Source organism: Meleagris gallopavo, chromosome 1 (assembly GCF_000146605.3).
Source record: "Meleagris gallopavo isolate NT-WF06-2002-E0010 breed Aviagen turkey brand Nicholas breeding stock chromosome 1, Turkey_5.1, whole genome shotgun sequence".
Lineage (NCBI taxonomy): Eukaryota > Metazoa > Chordata > Aves > Galliformes > Phasianidae > Meleagris > Meleagris gallopavo.
The window spans coordinates 160,693,757-160,719,960 of record NC_015011.2 but is presented as its reverse complement, the minus strand read 5'-3'; the positions used below and the strand labels follow the sequence as shown (position 1 = coordinate 160,719,960).

Here is a 26,204-nt window from a genome sequence, read left to right as displayed (position 1 = left end):
GTAGGAACACTCTCCTGGAAGCCTCCTGATGTTCTCCATTGGTGTTCCAAGAGGTACAGCATGAGGACACAGACATTTGTCACAGATTGATTGTATACAACCTGAGTTTTAAAAGCAATTTACAGGTTATTAATAGTTTTGCAGTAAACTGCAAGATTAGTAGCAGTTAATCAACGCTTAATCATTAGCCAGTTTATCACAATGATTCAATAGAATTTACTACAGTCAAATACAATGACTTACTTAAGGGCTGAGTGGCTGAACTAGAGAACATGATGTTGCGTGGTCCTAATTCTTCTTTGCCATAGTGTGACAAGCATCATGCCATGAGTTCCCAGGTCTCTTAATGGTTAGTGTGTGGAGAAAAAGAGCCCTGTTGAAATGCAGTCTTTTATCTGCAGCTTGTGTTCATTCTCACTTTGCTTTCCTTCCATTTAATACTTTTACTATAGGGCTTTCTCCTAACTCAATGACTCAGAAGTCAAAATCAGCACAAATCTATTGTTGTCTATCTCTGTTGTTATTTTCAAATAGAAGAATTTGATTTTGTTTTTTTAAGTGCTGCATGGGATCAGAGATGTCACATTTTCTTGTAAAAAATATCATCATACACTGAAAAATAATCAGTCTATGGGAAAGAAATCCAGTTTACATTTCATTTCTTCCACTGTTTAAGGCAAAAATTGTTCTTATCTGCTGAGAAATGCTCTGCTTGCTCAGGGAAAACCAATCACCAGGACTGACACTTTGCAGCATTTCAGTGACCGACAGTAGGGATGTCAGAAACTATAACGTTCAGTCATCACAGATGATCTTGGCAAAAAATTATGGGGATCAGGAGTCCCCATGGGAAATGCCACTAGTGTTTGTTGTAACTGATCAGTGGTGATGCTTTGGGTGCCATTAAACTGCTTGATTCCGGTGATTTTAAAGGAGAGTTTCATGCAGCCTTAGGAAGATAGTGACTGTGACAGAAGCGTTGTTGATGTGGAGAATCCCCATGCTTGGTCCAAAGGCCACCAATAGGTCAATGTCCCCGTGTTCCTGGATGGTCTGGAAGCTGCAGAGCTCGATGTGAGAGGAGCTTCACAAGTGTTCTGTGAAACACTTTTTTGCCCATTGATTCATGCAAAATCATACAGTCTCTTCTCACTCACATCACTAAGGAGCTTTCTTTTGTGTGGCTGTCACAATAAATTACAGAGCCGTGTGAAGCTGCTGCTATGGATATTTCAGTTCCTCAGCTTCTGCCTTAAAGATTGTCTTGGGGAAGTCAGCTTTATTTGTCAGTCTCCATGGTAGCTTATTGGGCCAATGCCCAAGAGACAAAGCAGAAAATGAGACAGTATCAGACTGCCTGCTTCACACTTCTCCTTTCTCAGGACAATTTACTCTGTTGTAATCTAGGCCTAAGAAACAGAAAATGAGAAAAGGACCAAATTGTTATGGATAACCTATGGAGAAAGCAACTTTAATAAAAGTCCAAATGGGACAAGTGCTGATGTGGCAGCTCTCCCTCATCAGGTTACTTAGGGGATTGCTGTTTCCTACTTCAAATCTGCAGCTCAGAAGCAGGGCAGGACTGCATTTGCCTAGGAAAGTAAATTATGGGACACAAAGCTGTGGCTTGAGGACATCTGTGAGCCTCCAGCCCTGCGTGCTGAGAGAATATCCTGTGAAAGCAACAAGAGATGCTCCTGGGCCCACAGCCACTGACCAGGGCAAGGTGTCCAGACCCCACTTGCTTATGTCATTGAGTCTTCAGTGTCTATCAAGTGTGACTGAGCTTGGCAAATGGATTCAAAAGCTTTTGGAGGAAACAGCCAAATTGGCAAGGCCCAGGGCTACAAAAACACACGGAGCATTTCTGTAGGAAGCCAGGATTAAACAAAACACTTGTGTATGAAAAGTGACTAACAAAATAACTTCTTAGGAATGTGCGCTGTTCTCCTGCGATGAAAAAAGAGCTTTCTTTCCCTTGTGTTGAATTGGATTCATCAGGGAATGTCTCCCACTGGTAACGCAGGACGTGAACTAAGGCCTATATGAGGCCCACTCTCTTTGTGCCACCACAGAGTATGCTGGACAAACGTGTAGAGTTTGTAAATCCCTAGGGAATCCCTTGAAAAAATGAAGTGAGGAAAAAGGATGAGCTCCTCGCACAAGGGTGCCACAAAACCATGAAACATTTCTGGCTTAACTGTGCTTCATGCCAGAGTACAAGGGAATGTTATCACAGCTGAATAAAATGCTGAACTCTCTTAGCAGCAAAATGCCTCATTTGGTATGGTAACAGGAATAAACCTCTCCATCCTAACATACATATGATTAAAAAAAAAGTTAACAACTCATAAAGGTTTTACAAACAATGAAAAGAGTCGAAGCCTTTAAAATTACTATGCGTAAAATGCAGTAATTGAAATCAGCTGTTTAATTTGCAGTTCTGCAGATCAGAGCTAATATTCCCACTGTATGCAGCCATAAATGAAACATATTGTTCCACTGACAACAGAAGAAAATGTTGCGCATTTTCATTTGCTTTATTTTTTTTTCACTTATAAAATATGCTTTTTGCCACCTGTCTATCCATTTATCTTAAAGGATACCAAAACAACCTGACACTGTATCTATTCAGCAGAACTGTAACTATTAACCCTCCAAAGGCAAATCTCCTTCTGCAGCCATAATGTGTGGGAAACAACCATGCATTTTGTGTAGAGTGACTATAGTGTGCAATAACAATGAAAGTTGTGGAAGGATTTCAAAGCAGGAATACTGCAGAGTTATTAGGTGACTCCATACAAATGGAGGGTGGAGTTCAGTGCAGTTTTCAGATTCATGGAGCTTGGAATTTCTGGTTCAAGTCTTCCATTAGGATCCGGGAACAATGCCTTCACTTAGTTCCCTAGGTGCCAGCATCCAGTCCCAGCTGAGATGCTCTGTTTATTTTGCCTGGCCTGAAGCCACCAGAAGGGTTTTCTGTAGGCGTCATGTCATACCTGCCAGCACTGATCAGCCTGCTTAACTGAGGACATCTCAAACAATCCTACAGGCTTATACTTAGCTGAGCAGCTCTTGCATTGGTTATATCTGCAGTGTGATGAGGGGTGAGGCACCTACACAGCCTGTAAAGGCCCATATTACTGACAGCCTCATTTAGGTATCTAGAGTCCATATCCTAGCACCATTCTTGCACAGGCAGGAAATGCAGGACATGGGCTTGTGTTTCTTTCTTCTGTGTGGTTGTGCTGGGAGTGCTGGAGGCCCATATACAAGGGAGAAATACCTGCAGAAATAACCCTCCCCTCTACACATGTGTGCCTGCCTAGGTTCAAGGGGAGAGATCCAGCTCACTGGATGCTTGTCAGAAAGGTGCTTTGGCAGCAGCCACATGTTTCCATGTGCATTGTTTCATGGCTGGAGAAGAAGCCATCTAAGATAAGACAGGGGTATGTTCGCCTGCTCAGGTCACTAGGGGAAGGAAACATTGTTCATGGAGGGGATACTGAGGGAGGACAGAATATGGAGCCGGGGAGGAGTGTGAGAGTTAAGCTGATGGTGGAGGCAATGAAGGGTCAGTGAAGCCCTTCAGAAAGAAAGTGCCTTCTTCAGCAGTGAAATTTCCTTCCAGGCCAGTTTCTATTTGATTAAATGCCCAAAGTCCCTGGGGACCTCAAGATCTTCCTCTGCCAAGAGGAGGTGGTCACAGCTCTCTAGGCAGCTGGAGCGGTACTGGCATGGCACAACAGACCCTGTATTTTGGGCTCCTTTTCAGTATGTTCAAGAGCTCTCTGTATAACTGAGCTACAGATGCCAAAAGGTACAATTTTAGGTCTAATTGCAGTTGTATAAATTCCAAGTCAGGAGCCAGCTCAGCCTGGATCTAGACTTAATCAGGCCTCTGGCTGATACCCAAGCACACAGATTCAAATGGTCCTCTTCTGGTGAAACAGGGGGTCTATTTGTTGCTGCTCCTACTGAAAATCTGTTTCAGAAGTGTGCTGTTATTTGAGGACTGGTTATAAATGACAAAAACCTAAGGGTTTTCTTATTCCTTTGTGGATGAGATGTGACGGCCTATGTTTGGGCTGCACAAGTACCTCAGTCCTCAGCAGATGGCACTGTGCTCAAAGGTTGACTCTGGACAACACAAGGGAGGGCAAGCTGTCCAATCAGGTGTAGAGGTTTTTTTATGGATTTGGGTACATAAGGAAGTTCCCACTACCCGGCTGGCAAGATGCTGCCCAAAATGACTCAGGAGCAGGGAAAATTGTTGAAGTCAAGTTACATTTCCATGGAGAGAACATGTGGGCTCTCAGTGCCTGCAGCACAACCCTTGGGGGAAGAACCATGGTGCCCACGATGAGCACACAAGAATGGAAACCCCATCCACGTGGACATAGGTGTAAATATGAGATATGGATTCTTGTAATTTCACTCAGTTTTATCAGGTGCAGAACTTCGGCTTCCTGGGTTCCCAGCCCTCGGCACATTTCCCTCTTCAGTAACAGAAGGAGAAGAGCAGCAAAGAAGACACTTGATATGTTCTGATGACAGAAATAGCATGGTCAAATCTCATTTCAAATCACACCAAATTCAATATAGGCCTTGAGCAGTGTCCTCAGCAGAAACCCAGCACGGAAGGATGATGTCAGTGCTCTTTAGTCTGAGGCAGAATAGAACAAAGTTATTCAGCATTTTCCACTAGTCTTCAAAAATAATGCGCATAGGACGCCTTAAGTGCTGATTTGCTCTAAATTGAATGCTTCATGTCTTTTTTTTGAAGTACAGTTGCATTCATGGGATGCTCAGATCTGTAAATCCAGCATAGATGGATGTAGGAAACAATAAAAATTAGCTAAGAATAACATAGAATTAGAGTTCATCTCACCTTTAGTCAAATTAGCTAAGAAAGCATGTCACGATGTCTATTTAACATCTCCAGGGGTTTTGAAAGGTGCACTGAAAACAGAGTGTAACACTTTTGTTGGCCATACTTTGCTCTGTATGTGAGGGAGATCTGTGCAGTACTTGAAAGAAAAGGTCTTTGTCCCTTCTGGATTCTGCTCAGCTCAAATCCTGCCTCCGTGTAACAGATATCTGTTGGATCCCGACCTAAAACATAGAAAAACAACTGCGGTTTATTTGTTTGTTTATTTTTAATCTTCCCATTCTGTGTGTTTCCCTTTGTGTTTGTGTTTGAGGTGCTACACTGGAGAAGTCTCTTTGGGAGATGTTCATAGGGACTGTTTCTCTTGTTCAGAGCCTGAGGTCATTTTTGTGCTCTCTTTCCACAGCACACTGATTGCCTCAGGTTACTTACAGCCTAGCAATTGACATTTTATTTACAGGAATGTTCATCCATGCTTTACCTGAGATTTTGGCCATTCGCTTCCTCCCCAATAGATACTGATTGCTGATGCTATCCTTCCACATGTGACCAGTTCGTTCATCTATTCAGGGTGCCACTTACAGAGTGCTGATGAGAGGGCACTGAATAGGACAAGACAATTCCCTCCACTTAACATCTCTTCTTCTACACATTTAAAGCTTGCCAGTGGAAGAGAGCATGATGAAAGAACAAGATTGAAAGAACTCATCATTTTTCCAGACTATTTGGAACAAATCATCAGCTTTATGCTGATGGGGATGGATGCAAAGAGAGTTAACTTTTGCTTCACTAGGCAGCTGATTGGGCTCCATGTATCGCAACAGTCAATGTAAATTATAGAATCATAGAATCACAGAATGCCTTGAGTTGGAAGGAAGTGTAAAGATTATTGAACTGTAGCCCCCTGCCATGGGCAGGCCTGTGACCAAGCAGCTCAGGCTGCCCACGGCCCCATTCAACTTGGCACTGAGCATTTACAGTGATGGGGCACCCACTGCTTCTATTATGCAAGAACATAAGATCTGCATGGAGTATAATACATACTGAGCTTATCCTTAATGCACATCAGCCTTTGCTGGTCAATCTTGCTAAAGAACACAGTGGTCATTTAGTAGCTGTGAAGACACTTCTTGTGTGATCTGCTTTTGAGCTATGGAGAAGAGGTGACTGTGCACCTTTTTCCCTTCATTAAATGTTCTGTTTAATCCGTTCAGGCTCAATCTCTAGGCCAGACACTGTCCTATTCCATAAAATGAGATATGCAGGCTACGTGCCAAGGCTAGCGGGAGCCCTGTGGGCTACAGTAATGAATAAACACCCAGTGAGTCTTACTGATCAACACTGCTGAGTGGTATTGGGAAAATGACAATATTTGCTTGAAATTAGAACAGAATGACCTATGTGTATCGTGAGGCATCATGATATATCAAAACAGCAGAGAAGAAGAGAAAAAAAAAAAGACAAGAATTGCCTTCAGAAAAGGCAGAAGTGTAGGAAATGAGTTCTTTGGGTTGACCTACAGGGTTCAGCTAGCTTATCCTACTAAGACAAAGGCTGAGTGGTTACATTTAATCCCCATGAATATATCAAGGATAACAAAAAGAACAAAATAAAAAATGGATTTAGAGCAAATGAGTATAAATGGGCCATGAAATAGAAGCTGATTTGTAACCATCAGAGCAGCAAGACTCTGGAACAGCTTCTTTGTGCCAATAGGAAATGTCTTTTATTAATGATCAGATGAGAAGACCACACGTGGTCTTCATCTGGTCTGAAATTTTAGGCCGTGTAGAACTGCTGAGTTTAATTTCACTAGATTAACTGAAAGCCTGGAGTGAAGGTCTTTGGTTGATTTTTGTTCAGTGTTTTTATGTTTTTTATTTTTTGGCTTGCATTGAGGTGTTTGGAATAGGTTTGCTAAGATCTCAGTATTTCTGGAGGTATTTGACTGTACATGAGGTTGTTCAGGGCGGTAAGAAGGTTAAAATGAAAAGACATCTCTCCATCCTATTATTGTTTTTGTATGATGATGGTGTGATGGAGTTTCTCTGAGACAAACACACTGAGGGCTTTTTTTTTTTTTTTTGCTGAAGATGTGGTTTACAAAAGGGTTTGTAACCAAAACTGGGCTTTGATACACCACTAGAATGTGCACAAAGTTGCCCCCACCAAACAAAAGTCATCTCCTGGGCTCTCATTAAGGTCAATTAAGGTATTTTGTGATTCTCTAACTCCAGTTCTCTCATTTTCTCTCTAAAAATATCTGCTTCCAAAGTCCAAATATACCTGAACACTTGCAGTAACAACAATTGGTCCTTATGTGCATGGATGGTAATGTTTCCAGGAAACACACCTTTGAACGACTTAATTCCACATGGACAGAACTTAAAGCACCTTGAAGAGCCAACAGAGTGTGCTATGAGCCACCAGCATGCGCTTGCAGCCCAGCAAGCCAACTGTGTTCTAGGCTGCATTAAAAAAGGGGTGGCCAGCAGGGAGATGGAGGTGATTGTCCCCTCTACTTGGCTCTTGTGAGGCCCCATCTGCAGTACTGCGTCCAGGCCTGGGGCCCCCACTACAGGAAGGACGTGGAGCTCTTGGATCAGGTCCAGAGGAGGGCCACTAAGATGATCAGAGGACTGGAGCACCTCTCCTATGAGGAAAGGTTGAGAAATTCTATGATTCTACGACAGGTGAGAAAACCTGACCAGACAGCTATTAACATTGATCAGAAAGTGACAGGTGCAATTGTAATGATGGATGAAGGACCACATTCTTGAGGTGCCAAGCAATCCCTCACTCACTCAAGATCCCTTCCACTGTCACCAGTGTGTGTGTCAGATGCCCCCGTGCATCAAGGTCTGCACTTCTGTCAGTATTGCATGGCCATGTTAAGGTGTTCTACAAATGCGAAGTTTTCCAGTAGCATGGCCACAATTGCTAGAATCTTTGGGTCTTTGTATTTTTGATAATAGGAGATGGTAAGAATGAGAACAGGAGTCATACCAAGTAAATAGGTATACATTTTGCATCTATCCCTAAAATTTCACTCTAGTAAGAGAATGGGTCTAAACTAGGTTCAGACTTCCCTCTGTATTCAGCCCCAGTGAGGCTGCACCTTGAGTACTGTACTCAGTTTTGAGCCCTTCTCTATAAGAAAGACATTGAGGACCTGGAGTTTGATCAGAGAAGAGCAAAAAAGCTGTGAAAGGTCTGAAGCACAAGTCTTATCAGGAATGACTGAGGGAACTGAGATTGTTCATTCTGGAGGAGGCTCAGGGGAGACCTTATAGCTCTCTACAACTGCATGAAGGGAGGTTGTGGCAAGGTGGGGGTTGGCCTCTTCTCCTGTGTTATTAGTGATAGGACTAGAGGGAATGGCCTCAAGTTGCACCCAGGGAGATTCAGGTTGGACATTAGGACAAATTTCTTCTCCGAAAGAGGGGTTAGTCGCTGGAATGGGCTGCCCAGGGAGGTGGTTGAGTCACCGTCACTGGGGTCAGTCAAGAAATGTTTAGATGTTGTACTGAGGGACACAGTTTAGTGGGTCAGTATTGGTGGTAGGTGGACAGTTGGACTGGATGATCTTGGAGGTCTTTTCCAACCTTAGTGGTTCTATGATTCTATGATTCTGACTTGTCAGCTGTTTAGTTCTGCACTCTTAGAGATACCTGCAGAAACCCAATGAGTATTGTTTTGATAAAAATTGAAAGAGTGTTTGCAGACTTGTGGAAAAAGATGGTACAATTTAGTCATTTTCTGTGAGATAATAATGTTCTAATTGAAAAATGTACTCTGATATAATTACCCTACATCTTTATAAGGCTGCCTCAGGAGCACAATAAAAGAACAGTTTTACCACATCACGTGAGGAAAAGTACTCCAAGTACCATCTCATGCACATTCTACAGAGAGAACCATCATAAAATCAAAACATTTTCCTAATTTGATCTGGTAACCTCTTATGGCAGGATGTGAACAAAGTCTTAGGTGCAGAAATCAGAGGCAGACTTAAAGTGGGACATGCCTTGTGCCCTGCTACACTTTGGGGTATCTACCTAGCTTCCATCTGCAGCTCCTGAGGAATATGTTGTTTTCTGCCAGACAACCTCTAGAATTCAACTCTTTGAAAGGGTAGATAATGGCAGGACAAGGGGAAATGGCTTAAAGTTGAGGGAGGGAAGATTTAGGTTGGATGTCAGCGGAAAGTTCTTTACTATGAGAGTGGTGAGGTGCTGGCACAGGCTGCCCGGAGAGGTTGTGGGTGCCCCATCCCTGGAGGTGTTCAAGGCCAGGTTGGATGGGGCCCTGGGCAGCCTGGTCTAGTATGAAATGGGGAGGCAGGTGGCCCTGTATGTGGCAGGGAGTTGGAGATTCATGATCCTTGAGATTCCTTCCAACCCTGGCCATTCTGTGATTCTGTGATTCTCTGAATAGGCTGTAATTCCTTGGTGTCTAAAACAGCACTGGATGCCTGTGTGTAGGCAGCTGGATTGCTTCCTCTGTGCCAGGGCCAAACTTGTTATTCTGAGGAGTTACTCAGCTGAACCCAAAAAGGTTGAGAGAGAAGAAACCACCCCTTGTTTCTCCCTGCATTAGTTCTGTGCTCTGGGTTGGGCAGTACTTTCAAGAGAGAGCCTGTTCTGCTTTTGCAAAGAAATCAGTCCAGAATGCTGTGCAGAGCAAGCCATTTCCAGGCTGAAGCCCAAGCCTTGAGAACATGGCATGACCATCAGTGGTCTCCCTCAGTGTTAGCCCTAGAAGATCTTATTTCTGCAGAGAGATTTTTGGCATCACCTTGGAGTGTGAACTGCCATCTCTGAGCACACTACAGCAGCACTTTAGCTTTGGCACTTCAACAACAGCCAGTGCTTATAACCAGTGCTTATAAGCACCTATATCCTCTTTTCCCTCTGGCTGGCTTGGGGAAGATATCCACTGTATAATCTGAAAGCTGCCTCATCCTCATGTTGCTAAGAATAAAGTCAGACATAATGAAAACCTGGAAGTCTTCCTCCAGCATCAGAAATGCAAGAGCTAGTTTGGGCAGGGCTATAGTGCATGCAATAGGATGGTGAATATGTGCATAGTTTATCTAGGCTAGAGAGGACCTGGTCTAAAACATCACTAATATCACAGTCCACTATAATATCCATGACAAAATTAGCTAAGTAGAAACTTCATTTTAAGTAAGGGATGTTTTATTTGCAGTTTTTAATGGGCTGGGAGTACCTTGCTGGGTCTTACAGGGATAACTAGAACCAAACTGTCATGACCTGTCATTGCTAACTGCAACCCTAGGGAGAAGAAATGCAGTAGGTCCTATTTACTGGCAGTTCTGCCAACCCTCCAGTGCCACAGAAAGCACAGGAACAGCAGAGCTGGAGTCAGGAACTCCTTCGATGAGGGAGGAATGTGTGGTGCTTCAGAAGCTGCTCTGAAACTCAGTATGTTCCTGATAATCGACTTTTGATACATTTGCTCACTTAATTTTTCCATTCTCCTAAGCATGTGGTGCAGTACCACTAAGCACCCCTAGATGAGACAGCCTGGCTCAGAGTGTCACACCAATTCTTGCTGGGATTATTCTCATACAAAGTGGGATAAACTGGTGGGTTAGGAGCTCCAGGAGGATGAAGAAGAAGATGGCTGCCTTTCTACTTTCCCCTGCTCTGAGAAGCCAAATAAGAATCACAGAATCATAGAATCCCTGGAGGCATTCAAGACCAGGCCAGGCACTGGGCAGCCTGGTCTGCTGGTTGGTGACTGCGCATAGCAGGGGGTTGAAACTGGATGATCATTGTGGTCCTTTTCAACCCAGACCATTCTATGATTCTATGAATATTTGTGTATGTGCGTAGGATCAGGAGAAGACACACACAGGGATTTGGGTTATTATCCCCTGCTGACCAGCAACTGCCAGAGCATTCCCACAGATGCAGAGCCTGTTACCCTCTCTAGCCGCAGTGCATCACGTGCTGAGTGTCTAGCAACATTTATGTGACGTGAGCCTGGCCCCAGTGCCTTCTGCTGAAAGAAGCAGCTGTCGGTCACAGATTGCTGCTTTTTTGTCTTGCTTTTCTGATATGTTTTTTTTTTCAAGCAGGAGCTAAGCTCACATGCTTTACATTTTTATAGGTGGAGCTGCAGAGGCTGATCTAGAGGCAAATCCACATGTGATCCTCTGCACATCCAGGAGAATGGGGGTATGGGGCAAAGCAACAGTGAAAAGTTCTCATCTCATTCAAACCAGGCACTGATCTTTCTCTGATAAGGTAGCATTAGTAACTCATTCCCCTTGAGTGTGGGATTTTTCATCTAAAAAGCCTCAATAAACCCTTACAATTGCTGCTGAAGAATTGGATGACTGCTGCAACTGTCAGACATACTTGGGCTGTCACTCAGGCCCATCACTCAGCTTCAGTCCTTTGTGATCTGCTGTAGAATGAGGTTGGTTGTCTTGTTTAATTCTGCTCAAGACTAATTATGCAGCATGTCTTTGCTGAAAAACCCATGAATATTTATTGCTCAGTGAATACCTGGCCCATAAAAAAGCCAGCTGATTCAGGCATGGAAAGAATGCTTTGCAACCTTTGTTTTTATTATTCTTTTATTACATGTAAGCCAGAGATGAAGATGACCCATTAGATCATTCTGTGCAGCTTCTTGCAAATTCAGGAGACTTACACCTTACAGCTTTAACATTAGGTGCTAGAGAGAGAAAGAACCTTTCGGTATGCAAAAAGCAGTTGTCATTTAATATATTTTAATGTCAAAAAGCCAAGAATTTATCTCAGTTATTCAAATCCACATGTCAAATTAACATCCATTTAAACTAAAATTAGCTATGTTTTCTCTTACAAAGAACTTGAAGCACATGAAATGCTCTTATGAGAGCTCCTATTCCCTTCTTCCTTTACAGGAGAGCAAAACAGCATTTCTCTGGTAAGGGTGCTGTCAGCATAAAACAGTGGTTGAGATACTTCAGACCTTTCACACTATGGCACAGAAGAGACCAGAATTAACCCAGATGTAGCAGTACAGTTTTAGACTGCTGATAGCTCCCCAAAAAGTACTTTCTCCATGTAGCACTTCAGTGTCACTTAGCTGGGGGACACTGATGGAGCCTCTTACTATCTTCTCTATCCAACTCACCCTAGACTAACCTGGCCCATCTCCTTCTGCCTCTTCTCTGACTGGACAGCAGACTTGGGGTGAAAGTTGATATAGCCTTAGATCATAATCAAACTTCTTATGAGTGCTGGTCAAATAAAGAGGTGTTACAGGAAAAAATTAACAATGATGTATAATTAGCTTAATTTCAGATGAGTGAAACTCAAATACAGGGAAAACATGGTGAACCCAAATGCACATTACGGGTTGGCAGTGCAATTCTTGCTCTCCCTTTGGTGCTGTGGGAAGGTCTGGTGTGGGTGATGCAGGATGTAGGCACTGCACTTCTTGCTCTCCAGCTTTGGAAATGGTTTGTAAATTGGAAGAAAATATGGAACTGTGGAAAATAGAATAGAAGGGCCCCACTTTCTCCACACTGTGGCCTTTAGTCACAAGCCAACGAGGAGCTGATAAATCTAAACCTCATATTTCTGATTGATACTGAAAAGTTTTTCATTCAAAACTCCAGGAGTTCACAGTGGGCTATTTTGCATTCAGGGCCACAGCAATGGTGTGGAAGAGATGGACTGCAACTTCATACCTCTAAAAACAAAGAACACTGCATAGCCCGATGTATCTTACTGATGGATGGCAACAAAGAGATTGAGTCATCAGTGCCAAATCAGCACAAATACTTGAACAGGAGAAACAAATAGCTCCTGAGCTCACCTGCACATGTGTTACAGTGCAGTCATCAGGAAGCATTCCTGATGCATCTGTGGAGTTAACTGGTGGGAGATGTAGAACACGAAGAAATAGTGAGGAGTCAATTGAGTCAACTGACAGGTGTCATACCTGGAAAGGTAAGACTGACAGAACAAAATTAAATGTGATCAGTATATGTATGTATATATACCTACATGTGTGTGCGCATGTCCCTAATTTCCCACTCGTTGTGTCAGTCGTTACGCAGAGGAATGCAGGAGTCATGTGAAATTGGAGGAATGGAGAGCATCCAGTCACAATCTCCAGCCCTGCCACTCTGGCAGGGAGCATGACTGAACTGGTGAGGTGCCACAGAGACTAAAGGAGCAATTACGATAATGAAGCTAACAATATCAGATAATAATACCAAAAAAAACCCTGTGCTTTTGTCCTTTATAATTTGTCGACTCTGAATTGAAGGAGAGGAAACACTAAGAAACTACGTTTTTTTTAGAGAGCTCTGTAAAGCTGAGAATCTCTTTGTTTCTCCCCTTCCTCTCTTTTCTCTTTTAAATATTTCATTATTATTTTTTGATTGAATCAGGAGAATGAGGATCAGATTCTGGAAATTTGGGAACTTTCTAGGAAAATACTGTTCCTAATCAAGCACTATTCTCAGTCTATGTAGTCCCTCAGAGTACCTGAAATATTCCAAAGTCTCATCTGAATCAATATTTAAAGTTAAAGCTCTTATTCTTCTATAGCTGGACATTTGAAATCTTTAGGAACCATGGTGGCAGCCCTGGACTTTCAGCTTGGATCTTGGATCTTCAGCTTTCACTCTGTTAAAAATGACACAAAACAACCAAGAAAACAACCAGCTTTCCTTGGTTGCAAACTTTTCTTAGTTGCGTCTTTTTTTTTTTTTGTCCCTGCCCTTTCATATCATATAATCATTGGGGTTGGAAAAGACCTCTAAAGATCATGTAGTCCAACCATCCACCTACCACCAATATTGCTCACGAAACTATATCCCCAAGTACTACATCTACCCTTTCCTTAAACACCTCTGGGTACTCCACCACCTCCCCAGGCAGCCTATTCCAGTGCCTCACCACTCCTGAGATGAAATTCTTCCTAATGTCCAACCTGAATGTCCCCTGGAGCAACATGAGGCCATTCTCTCTGATCCTGTCACTGTTATTTGAGAACAGAGACTAACCTCCATCTGACTACAGCCTCCTTTCCAGTTGCTGTAAAGAGAGAAAAGGTTTCCCCTGAACCTCCTTTTCTCCAGACTAAAGAACCCTGGTTCCCTCAACCGCTCCCTATAAAACTTGCATTTCAGACTCTTCACAGCTTCATCACCCAAATCTGGACACACTTCAGGACCTCAGCGTTTTTCTTATAGTGAGAGTCCCCAAACCGAATACAGTGCTCAAGGTGTGGCCCCATCAGAGCAGAGTACGGGCAGATGATCACCCCCTTGCTCCTGATGGCTGCGCTGTTTCTGATACAAGCCAGGATTCCATTGGCCTTCTTGGCCACCTGGGCACACTGCTGGCTCATGTTCAGCCGAGTGTCAACCGACACCCCTAGTTCTGTTTCTTCTACACTCTTCTAGCCACTCTGCCCCAAGCCTGTAGTGTTGCCTGGGGTTGTTATGGCCAAAGTGCAGGACCCAGCACGTGTTCTTGTTGAACTTCATCCCACTGGCCTCAGCCCAGTGATACAGCCTGTTCAGATCCCTCTGTAGGGCCTTACTACCTGCCAACTTGGTGTCATCTGCAAACTTACTCAGGGTGCACCTCATCCAGGTCTTCAATAAAGATGCTAAACAGAATGGGACCAATATCGACCTGTGGGGAACACCTTGCTGAACTGCCTCTGAAATGTTGTTTCAGCTGCTGCCAGCAGGAGCCATGCACACAGTGATGGACCACAGCACAGCGGTGATGCTGGGGGAGTGGGTGACCTCAGCGTGGGACCATGACAGCCTCTTGTGTCCTCACATTCATTAGCACCTCGTTCCTCAGCAGGCCCCAAAACAGCTTGCCAAAAATTAATTGAGGATAGCGTTTCCTTGGTCCATGTGAACACATAGCTCTCCATCCTCCAAATCTGAGTTACAGCATCACAATTTTCCTATCCCACAGTGCACCATTCTGACCATTTTTGCCTAGGAGATTTTCCAGTAAAATTACTATTACTGTTGTTCATGTGAATACTGCATTTCCAGGGCTCTTCTCACATAAACTGAGAACACTGAAATAGAAGTTGGGTTGAAAAGCTGCTATTTAGCTGCTTATCCTGCTAGTAGATTTCCATTTCATGTATGCGTCTTTTCCTCCTGTTTCCTTAAAAGACGGACCTGCAGACTTGCACCCTGACTGCTTTATTGTAGGCTAAGCAAGTGAGACCAAAAGTCAAGCCTTGCTGGGATCACAGCAAGCACCTCTCTCTGAGCACACTATGTCTATGCTGACTCATGAAGAAGCTGCTTTCCTTACAGGTTCCATAGCAGTTTCAAGCCGTAGCCCAAACACACAGTCACCCCACAGAGAAAGCTATGCACCTCCTGGCTGATCCGTACCTGTCATTTACACTTCATTTTTCAAGTGATCTGCACTAGACTTGCATCACAGCAAGACACAGAGCATTTTCGCCTCAGAGACACTCAGGTTTGCATCCGTACAACATATAGCTATGTTTGCTTTAAAAAGGCAGACCAAAGAGCAGCTTGAGGGCAAGTGATTAATGCTGTAAAATAATTAAGGGATGAAGACACACTGCACGACCTGACACGGCTCAGCTGAGGAGTGACAACTCCCTAGGAGTTGATGCAGTCAGGGATGGGTGGAGACAGACCCAATTGGATGCAGCCCAAAGCACTCCTCCCAGCCAGACATGTGTGGGCCTGGAAGGAGCAGGATGGGAAGAAGGAATTGATGGATTGAGAGAGATTAAAGATGAAAGAGGATTCTGTGGCAAATCCGGGAAATTATAATCCCTTCCAGATCTCCACTTCTGTGATATTAGCCTGCAAATGGGGCAGATAGCATCATTCAAAGAGCACGATGACAACGGGGCATCCTAATCCGTATCACTGATCTATACCACGCATCTTACAGCTCCATTACTTCTACTTTTGCCCATACTGTTAGCCCACAGTTATCAAATGGGAATTTACAGTGCATCATAGGCAAATACATTCAATTTCCTTAGATGTTTAGACTGTTAATTGCAACGTATCTTCTTCTAGGAACTGATTCTAGAGATTGCTTTTTGATGAGATTAGATCAAATTTTCGACACTGCTTTGGAGAGCACCGTGGGCTTTTGTGTGCTTCTTCAGCTGTGTGGGCTCAAGGCTGGAGGGAGCAACTGCTGGTGCTTGGTCTCTTGTCCCTGCACCTATCTATGCCCATAGAACACCTGAAGGACATTCTACCCGTCTCCTGGGTAGTATTGGCAGCAGCAGGGCCAATCTCTCTGCAAAGTCACTTCGCACAGCCCAGCTGCAGAGGCAGGCCAGGTTACTGCTGCCCTCACAGGCCCAGCAAGCAGCAGGAGTACCCAGTATCACCCTCCTGCACTCTCTGCTGTGCTTTGTCTCTCGTCTCATGGTTATCATAACATGTATAACCTAACGCTTTGAGAAATACAGTAAAAATTAAAATAAACCAGGCAGGAGAACTGGTTGGAAAGAGAGGCCGTGGTCAGGACCATCCCAACAGATTGCAGCTCTGGACACTCAAAATGTGCCTGTTTTCTGCCAGATAGCAGACAACAGTGATAAATGCATGCAGTGTTAGTTGCTAAAATAATTTCTATTTTGTTCACTGGGTTTGGACTCCTCATTTTGGGAGGAAGTTGTCAGTTCACAACCTCAAGTGCAGCAACAACTGGTGCAGTGCATAATGCCATTGGTGCATATTTTTAGTCGGCTGTAGGTGTCTGCTGTCATTTTGAAGTGTCTTGATAATTCTTCATGTGGTTATTATTTTTTTTCCCAGAAGGGTCAAAATCTCATAGACTCATAGAACCATAGAATGGCTTAGGTTGGAATGACCTCAAAGTTTATCAAGTTCCATCATCCCTATCACAGGCAGGACTGCCAGCTGCTAGACCAAGTACTAGACCAGGCTGCTCAGGGCCCCATCTAACCTGGCCTTAAACACCTTCAGGGACAGAGCATCCACAACCTCTCTGGGCAGCCTGTTCCAGCACCTCACCACTCCCTCTGAGAAGAACATCCCCCTGATATCTAATCTAAATCTTTCCTCCTTTGGTTTAAAACCATTCTCCCTTGTCCTATCACTATCTACCTGTGTCAGAAGTTGTTTTCCCTCATGTTTATAAATTACCTTTTAATACTGAAAGGCCAATAATTATTACAGGAAGGTTTCAGGTCCCTGAACGGGCTGCTCACAGCATGGTCCCACCCCTTTTGGTCAGGGAAGCTTTATTGATATGAGGAAAACATGCTCTGTGACTTTTGGAAAGGGCTTGGACTATTGTCAACAATAATATGTTGTCCCTGTTGAATCAGGTCCAGGATATGCTGCTATTTCTTCTCATCTGAGAGTCATAGCAGACATTAGCATGCGTCTTTAATCCCTTTGCTGTTATTTAGCAATGCAGAAGGCAGAGTCAGGTAATTACTCTTGCTGAAACAGGTCTGTGTCAGCTTAAAGTGTTTGCACATGAGGTACCAGTGATGTTTCTGGATTTATGTCTCTTTTTCAGCAGCGGAGGGGAGGGTGGTACGCAGTGATGGCTGGGAGTGGCTGGGACAAGGAAAGGAGCTGAGGTGGGACAGGGGCATAAGGGTGTGAGATACACCAGATAGAGGGAGAGAAGATCACAGGTGGGCAAGGCCCCCAGACATTCATCTTCTATGTCTGGCCATGCCATTTGGAGACGATATTCCTCCCAAAGACTAGGGGAGCTGATCATTCAGAAAGGGCATAGCTGCATAAACACTTCCTAAAGTAAAGTGTGTGCTTACCATAAAAATGCTTCTCTTTCAAAAGCATGAGGGGAAATGGCTTTAAAGCAGAAGAGGGTCGATTTAGACTAGATATTAGGAAGAAATTCTTTACTGTGAGGGTGGTGAGACACTGGAACAGATTGCCCAGTGAGGTTGTGGCTGCCCCTGCCTTGGAAGCATTCAAGGCCAGGCTGGATGGGGCTTTGAGCAACGTGGTCTAAAGGGAGGTGTTCCTGCCTACAGCAGGGGATTAGAACTAGATGATCTTAAAGGTCCCTTCCAACCCTAACCAGTATATGATTCTACAGTTCATGCCAGTGCGTTCTGAAGTCCTGCAGTGCTTATTATGGCAGTGACAAACTCCCTTAGCAACAAAATGACTTGAAGAAAATCTGGTCAATGTTTGTTGATGTTCATGACCTCTTCCAATTCTCAGCTTCTAGTGGCAGGGAGAAACGTGTTCCCATACGGTGACAAGAGTGGCTTTGGTAAACATGTGATCTCATCATGGTGCTACGTGATCCTCAGCACAGGGCCAGTGATGGTGGGACAGGACATTGGATGTGGATGCGAAAACTGGAGGTCCATGAGTGTTTTTGTGGCTGAAACATGTTTCCCAGCTGTCCAAAGCCATGGGAAACACCAGTTCCCAGCTCCTTCTGCAGTCAACCCATGTGTTTTCAGTAGGAAACACATCACCAACTCCCTGGTAATTGCTTTTGTGGTAAATTCAGTTGGTGCTGAGTACCACTAATAAGGATAAGCTGTTCTGCAATTAATTATCTTCAAAAGGAATTGGGATTCGGTCAAACACTAACAAAGTCAGAGGGAAGCGGGAGCTGGACCACGCACAAAGCAACAAAAGGACTTCACCAGCACTTTGAGAGCAGTATTGTTTTGGTTTTTTTTGTTCAATAAAACCAGGTGGATATATCTTTCCACAGCCCCTTGCAGTCACTTTTCACACTGGAGCTCACCATTCCTTCTCTGAATGCTGTCACTAGAGCCCTGCACTAGCACTAGGAAGAAGAGAAACTTCCAAAATGAAAGACTGACACTGTGATGATCAGCAGTCTGGAAGTTTGACGTGACACTGTAGAGATCATTGACTCTTTCTTTTTTTCCAAGAGGCTTTCAGTCCTATTGATGATGAACAACCATAGGGCATGGCTCCTCCAGCACGTGGGGATGCACTACCTGGCAGACCATGTTCCTGAGTTTTGCAGTGCATAAATATGCCCACCACGTCTTTATGATCACCATGACTTTATGCATCCTCTGTTTGACATGAATAGCATTTTCCCATTCACAGGCAAACAGAAAACATAGTAGTCTTGCCAATGTCTCCTCCATATTTCAAGAAGGCTCGACATTCCCTTCCAAATCATCTCTATTAGAAACACCTTCTTAAAAAATACAATTTGTGTGGAATTTCTGGGTTTCACAGCACAGAAGAGGGCAAGGCAGGCAAGCTTGCTGAGAGCAAATAGATGAGAGCTGCAAAGATCAGAAAAGGAAAATGTAATCACTCCTGATAAAAAGTAGGCTGACAGTCACTACTAGGTCACTGAGAAACAAGGAGCTGTCTTCACTCCCCTTGACTCCTCACTGCTATTAGCCAGAATGAAATCATTACAATTACTCAAACTAGGCAGTTTAAGGCTCATTCCTATGCTCCTACTCTGCTTCCCCACTTACCCTTGCATCTGGGATTTACAGGTCTGATATTTGTGGAAAGATGCCTTGTGAACGTGCATAGGTTTGGGCATGATAAGAATGTATGAAATTTACTGCACGTGACTTCTGAAGTTTACCTGCAGGTTACTCTCCGTCAGTAAAGCAAGAGAGGAGATGTGAGACACTGGTGACTTAGGCTCATTCCTCTTGACCCAGTGCTTGAGCTGTGTGCCTCCTTTTGCATTGCCACACACAAACCTCCCCAACTAAGCCTGCAGGGGAGGATGGCAGAGAATTGGCCAATTTCACTCACCTGTTTGCATCATCTTGGCAGGCTAATGCCTGAAGCTTGAAGTCAGGCTTATTAAGTAAATGGGATGATAATTTTCTAAGACAACAGGAGAGCCTTAGCAGAAGAGAAACCATGGTCACTGAAGCACTGAATTCTGTAAATGAGAACACTGGGATCAATAAAAACCAAGAAAAGACAAAAAATAGACTAATGTTCTCTTGAAACAAAATGTGATAGCAGCTGCTGCAGCTGGGGCAGCCCTTGGAGCACATGTGCTTGCACCCAGTTACTGCTTTAGTGCTTTCTTGGGGTGCAAGCCATGGTGCCATGAGTTGGAACAGCTCCGGGATCACGTGCTCCATGCCCCAGTGTGATCTGAGCCATGAACCAGGTAATAAGAACACAGCAGTCACTGTGGTGTGCCATTCCTGTCTCTGCTTTGCTGGTTCTCAGGTGTTAAAAGCGCTTTTTTTCCCCCCTGAAGCTGGTGCATGCATTGCCAAAACATTGTGGCAATTCACAGCATCAAATGTGCGTAAGAGATTGAATGAGTTCAGCATTAATAACAGGGGCTGTCCTTCTTCTCATTACACCGACTGCCATTTCTATAAGCCGTGTTTTAATTAATAAGCAAACTGAAGAAAAGCATTCAGAGGAAGCACTGCCATTAGTGCAGACGGGTAAGCACAGTGTGTCATGCACACACTAGGATAGAACTTTTAATCTGTTCTTTCCATAACTCTTCATGTTTCTTATTGCTGGGTTTTCCCGTGTGTCTTTGTTCTGACTTACTCATTCAAGAATGATGCTGAAAGCACTGGAAGAGCTGGTGAGTACAGAGAGAGGGAAGAAATTGGAGAAGCAATCATGCTTGCCTGGATTAGAGATCACTTGCTTGTCTGCCGGTGACCTGTTTTGTTTGTTCATGTCTATTTATGAAGTGGGCACCTTTCCCCTATCCCTCACAGCTGTGGTTCCCCTCCAGCACAAATGCTGCTGCAGTGGACCTTCTCAATGCCTCCTTGGCCTGCATGGCTGGGTCAACTTCACAGCTATAATCTACCTCGTTTCCAGCAGGAAGAAAGCAGCATGCTGCCCAGCAGCCTTCCCTGCTTCTGCTCTGCCCCTGGGATGCTGACAGCTCATGGAGCTCCACTTTCTGTAAGCAGAACAATCAGACAACAGCTTCTGAGTGAGTCCTTTGTGGCACAAACATATTGGCAGCTCTATAGGTTGCTTCTTTTAATCCTCCTGCCATACAGAGAGGATAAAATTCCCGACACAAATGGCAACTCTGCAGCAAGTATCTGCCATAATTACAGTAATTATATTGTCTTCACACTCTCTTATGAATCAGTGACAGTATGTATTTAATGAGCCGTTTCCTGTTCAGCAGGTTGCTCCCAGCCTCTCCGATTTTCAGCTGCAATGCAGAGCTGTCTGAAAATAACATTAACCCTCACGGGGAACAGCAGCACCGCTGTGACAAGAGCTGCACGCAGCCCCAGGTGCCACACGTCCATCCCCTTGCTGGGCCTGCTGCATGATGGTCTGCTGCCGGGTCCTGTAAGAAAGCCAAAGGGTTTGCTGCCTTTTCACAGCAACCAGATAATTTTGCAGCCTGTGGGCTTGTAGGGGTCCAGAAAAACAGCTGTTGCCCACGCAGGGATAGTGCTGGAGGCACGCTGTGGCTGGCACCATGCACATGTGGCAGTGCTGGCACATCCCATGCACCCCTGGTACGTGGGGAGTCTAAATCCCATCTGAAGGTATGGGTTGGTGCTGAGCACACAGCTCAGGTGCACGATGCTCAGCTTTCCTGCTTATCTTGTGAGATCTCAGCTTGTCAAAGGAAAACAGAAAAGAAAGCTAACATTAATCTTGGCAGACAGCAGGTGAGCAGCTCAGGAATCACTTAGCTGTCAGATAATACAAACAAGATAGCAATTCAAAGCTCCAAACAAATCATCAGTGGCCTAAAATCTTCTGTTCCCCAGCTTGATAATGTCAAGTCAAACCCAAATTTTAGGCACACTCTATCCTCTGGCTTAAACTGCCCCTTTTTCACTTTTCCCCCCTTGGTGCTAATGAGCATTGACTGTGTTAGATTTTCAGATGCTTTGCAAATAAAGGGGATTCTGTGGCTGGAGCTGAGCCTGCAGTGACATCTCGTGGTCCACCAGCCCTAGCAGCCACCTGGCTCCTGGCTGCAGCACTCACCAACAGTAACCAATAATGAACAGCTAAAAAACAGCACTAACTATTACATACGTCCCAGGGGAGCTGAATGCCCAAGTGGTGAAAGCAACAAACATATCCTCATGGGAAATCCCTTTCCCTTCCTGTGTAGCACCTGGGGAATCATTAGAAATCACCCTTTTATGCATAAAAAGCTGACAAAAATCAGAGTGTTGCAAAGAGAGACTGTGGATGGGTCTGCAAAGGCTCACTGATTTTAACAAGAAACAAGTGAAGAATCCATCTCTCTCCTCCTATGTTTGTGCCTATCCAGGACTCTCATGCAAGCAGGACAGCAAGAATCCAAACAGAGTCATAGAATGGCTTGGGTCAGAAGGGACCTCAAAGATCATCCAGTTTCAATCCCCTGTCATGGGCAGTGCCACCCAGGACCCCATCCAACCTGGCCTTGAGTGCCTCAAGGGATGGGGCATCCACAGCTTCTCTGGGCAGCAAAGCTCTGGGCAGGATGCTCTGCCCTTCACCACTTCTTCACTTGTTGTGGCTCTCAAATCATTTCCCACTGAAAACCAGCACAACTCACTGCTGGTATCTTAGCAGAGGAAATGAAACATGACATTTCAGTGTTAGCTGATTTATCATCCTCCGCCCCATTGGATTATTTCACCAGTGACTCATTTGTGTTCTTCACACACAAGTCCATTCAGAGAAGATACAATCCCTGTAAGGCTGTTTAGTCAAAAACCAGTTTTAATCAGCCTGCAGAGAAAGCAAGCTGTTTGTTTGCTCGGAAAATGGGAAGGGAGGAGGAAATTAAACGAATCATAGAATCATAGAATGGCTTGGTTTGGAAAGGCCCTCAAAGATCATCTAGCTCCAACCCCTTGCCGTGGGCAGGTTTGTCAACCACTAGATGAGGCACTAGATCAGGTTGCCCAGGGCCCCATCCAACCTGGCCTTGAACACCTCCAGAGATGGGCATCCACAGTTTCTCTGGGCAACTTTTGCCAGGGCCTCACCGCCCTCTCTGTGAAAAACTTCCTCTGACATCTAGTCTAAATCTTCTCTCCTTTAGTTTAAAACCATTCCCCCTTGTCCTAGGACTGTAAATTCCTCCTGATTTCCCTCCTGCTTATAAATGTTAGAAAGCTGCAATGAGGTCTCCCCACAGCATTTTCTTCTCCAGACTGAACGAACTCAGCTCCTTAAGACTGTCTTCATAGGGGAGATACTCCAGCACTCTGATCATCAAATGCAATCATTTGTTTTCTGTCACCATAGAGCACCAAAAATTTTCTGGCAAAACTACAGCATGAGAAAGAAAATGGTTGAAAAACTTTGCATAAACAATGCTCCAGATCTATTGTACTAAAAATCACATGGAAACCAAACTTACCACAAAATCATAGGGGTTGGAAGGGACTTCTAGAGATCATCAAGGCAACCCCTGCTAAAGTAGGTTCCCTACAGCAGGTTGCACAGGTAGGTGTCCAGATGGATCTTGAGTATCTCCAGAGAAGGAGACTCCATGACCTCTTTGGGCAGCCTGAACTGGGCAGTTCCAGTGCTCCATCACTCAGACAGTAAAGAAGTTCTTCCTTGTGTTAGAGTGGAACTTCCTGCATCCTAGTTTCTGCCCATTGCTTTTCGTTCTATTGCTGCTCACCACCTAAAAGAGTCCACCCCATCAACTTGACTTCCTTGACTTTAAATGTTTATAAGCAGTGATGAGATCCTCTCTCAGCCTTCTCTTCTCCAGGCTAAACAGTCCCAGGTCTCTCAGCCTTTCTCATACAGGAATGGATAAGATATATTAGATCTTATAAGACCCATTAGATAGATCTTATCCATTAGACAGATGCTATCCATGAGATGTCTTCTTTGTTCGCAAATATATATAATATAATATATATATGTGTGAACATGGACACTACACTTTTCCAAGGACAAATAAACTAATACCCAGAGAGTGGTAGAGATTTAAAGAAAACAAGGTCACCTCTCCAGTATGGCTAGGGCATTTCTATGCATATCATTCAGTATATCAATGTTTAGCCTCAGATCTGCAGCACCTGAGTCATACTGGGGGAACTTGAGACATTTGTATACCTAAGACCAACATTGATTTGATGGTTGGACTAGATGATCTTAGAGGCTTTTTCCAACCTTAAAGATTACCTGAAAGAAGAGCCCTTCTTTTAGGGCCCTTCCTGAAACCGTGATCCTGTTTCTGGCTCCAGGTCCCACAGAACATTGGTTTCAGGCCAGCACCCTGCTGTACCAGGGCTCTGCAGGCAGGTTTCTCTGTCAGAGAGAAGGAAAGCTCACGATTATGTCATGCAGAAATGTGAATACGGTGCTCCATTTCATACATCCCTCTGGTGAGTCAGCTCAGGTTTAACAAGAACACATCATCACGAGCGTCAGGACTTACATTTGTTTCTCTTGAGTATATGTACCCAGCCTAACTTCTTTATATTCTTTCATGCATGTTTCACAGGAGTTTACATTTTAAGACATTGTGCAAATACAGTTACTAAATATGAACATATTTTCCAGTTAATTTGATTATATTAAGTAAACTCAAAGCTAATCTTTCCTCCAGCCTTTTGGCCCCTCTTGAGAGCAGCACAGTGTGCTCAGTTTACAGTCCTCTGCTCAGTTAACATGCCAGCCCACGTCACTGTCACAGCCCACAGAAATAAGAGTCAACAGGGTTGGAGAGAATTTCAAGACAGGACTCACCTCTGCCTGAAGCATTTCCAACAGGTACGTGCTCAATTGCCACACAGCTCAGGAGCCTGCCTTGATAATCTCTTCCTGCTAGTTCCTCCTCAGTGACTGATCTAAATCTTCCTTGAATCACTAAGCTTCTTAATTTTTCTTCTATCCACCGTGGACATAAGACACTGAAAAGATGAAAGGACTCAATTGTTCTCTTCATATTTGAAGACTTGTAGTATGCTGTTCAGAAACCTACTGAATCTATTTCATTCTCAGCTACTTGCGTCCTGATGTTTTCTTGATTTCACTTCAATCTCATTGCTGCTTTCTGAACTGCTTACATTTCCTAACAAGCATAGCACAGAACCAGACCTGCTACTTCAGCTGATGCCTGGCCAGAGCTGAACAGTTATTTTACATCATGTAGATGACAATGTTTATACACCACCATGTATCTGTTCCATTGTGCAGCACCAGTGTTGTTAGAACAGGTCACCAAGAAAACGCAAATCACCTACCTGACATTTTTCTGCCCAGCTGATTTCTAATTTCTTTGTCCAATATCTCAAGATGGCTTGGAATCCTAATTTCACCCTTCAACGTGCTTTCAACCTCACCTGCCTCAATGCACAGTACAACACTGTCCTTTTCCCCTGCTTTGTGAACCAGATCACAAAACTGGTGAGGGGCCTGGGAGCACAGACCTTATGAGGAGGGAGCAGCTGAAGGAGCTGGGATTGTTCAGTCTGAAGAAGAGGAGGCTCAGGGGAGACCTTATTGCTCTCTGTAACTGCCTGAAAGGAGGTTGTAGTGAGCTGGGGTTTGGCCTCTTCTCTTGTGTAACTGGTGATAGGACTAAAAGGAATGGCTTCAAGCTGTGCCAAGGGAGATTCAGGCTGGACGTTAGGAAATACTACTTCTCTGAAAGCGTGGTCAGGCACTGGAATGGGCTGCCCAGGGAGGTGGTGGAGTCACCAACCCAGGAGGTGTTCAAGGAATGTTTGGACGCTGTGTTGAGGGATGTGGTTTAGTGAGAACTATTGGTGATAGGTGGATGGTTGGACTGGATGATCTTGCAGGTCTTTTACAAGCTTGGTGATTTTGTGATTCTGTGATTTTCTTATCCCATATAAACTGTAATTTTGAATATGCACACTATGATCTTAAACATAAGCTTTCGTACTTGTTGTGTTCATGAGCAGAAGACTAATCTCACCAGTTGACTGGTCCAAACTTTCAAAAAGTGGAGATCAAGTCAACAATAGAATCAAGTCTTAGCTCTGCTGAAATCTATCAGAAAAGTTCTTGCAACTTCCAACAACACAAGGATGTGACCCACCAGAACAGATTAATAGATTGAATTTCTTGGTTTTATTTTTGTCAGAGCCAAGCATGCTAAGATCAGAGACTTGCACAGCATGCCATACAAACTGAATTGCTTGTTGGCAATGACATTTTGCACATACATCTCACAGTCCATCAATTACTGTTTATATGTGGTTGTTTGGTAGGTTGTATTTCTTGAAGGGTACAGAAAAAAAAAAATAAGCCAAGACACACGTTTTGTTTGTTTAAAAAAAAACACCATATTTTTTTTACTGTAAGCGCTGG

General features: G+C 44.1%; 1 protein-coding gene across 1 annotated transcript; it reads right to left on the bottom strand.

The window, feature by feature from the left end:
- Positions 1 to 17,924: 17,924 nt before the first annotated feature.
- On the bottom strand, positions 17,925 to 25,359 carry LOC104917490. The gene is made up of 4 exons (XM_010728777.2): positions 24,615 to 25,359; positions 24,048 to 24,173; positions 19,692 to 19,824; positions 17,925 to 19,198 (listed from the first exon to the last, which is right to left on the bottom strand). Exons 1-4 carry the CDS (start codon positions 24,811 to 24,813, stop codon positions 18,958 to 18,960), a joined length of 699 nt encoding a protein of 232 aa, XP_010727079.1. The 5' UTR covers positions 24,814 to 25,359; the 3' UTR covers positions 17,925 to 18,957.
- Positions 25,360 to 26,204: the final 845 nt, after the last annotated feature.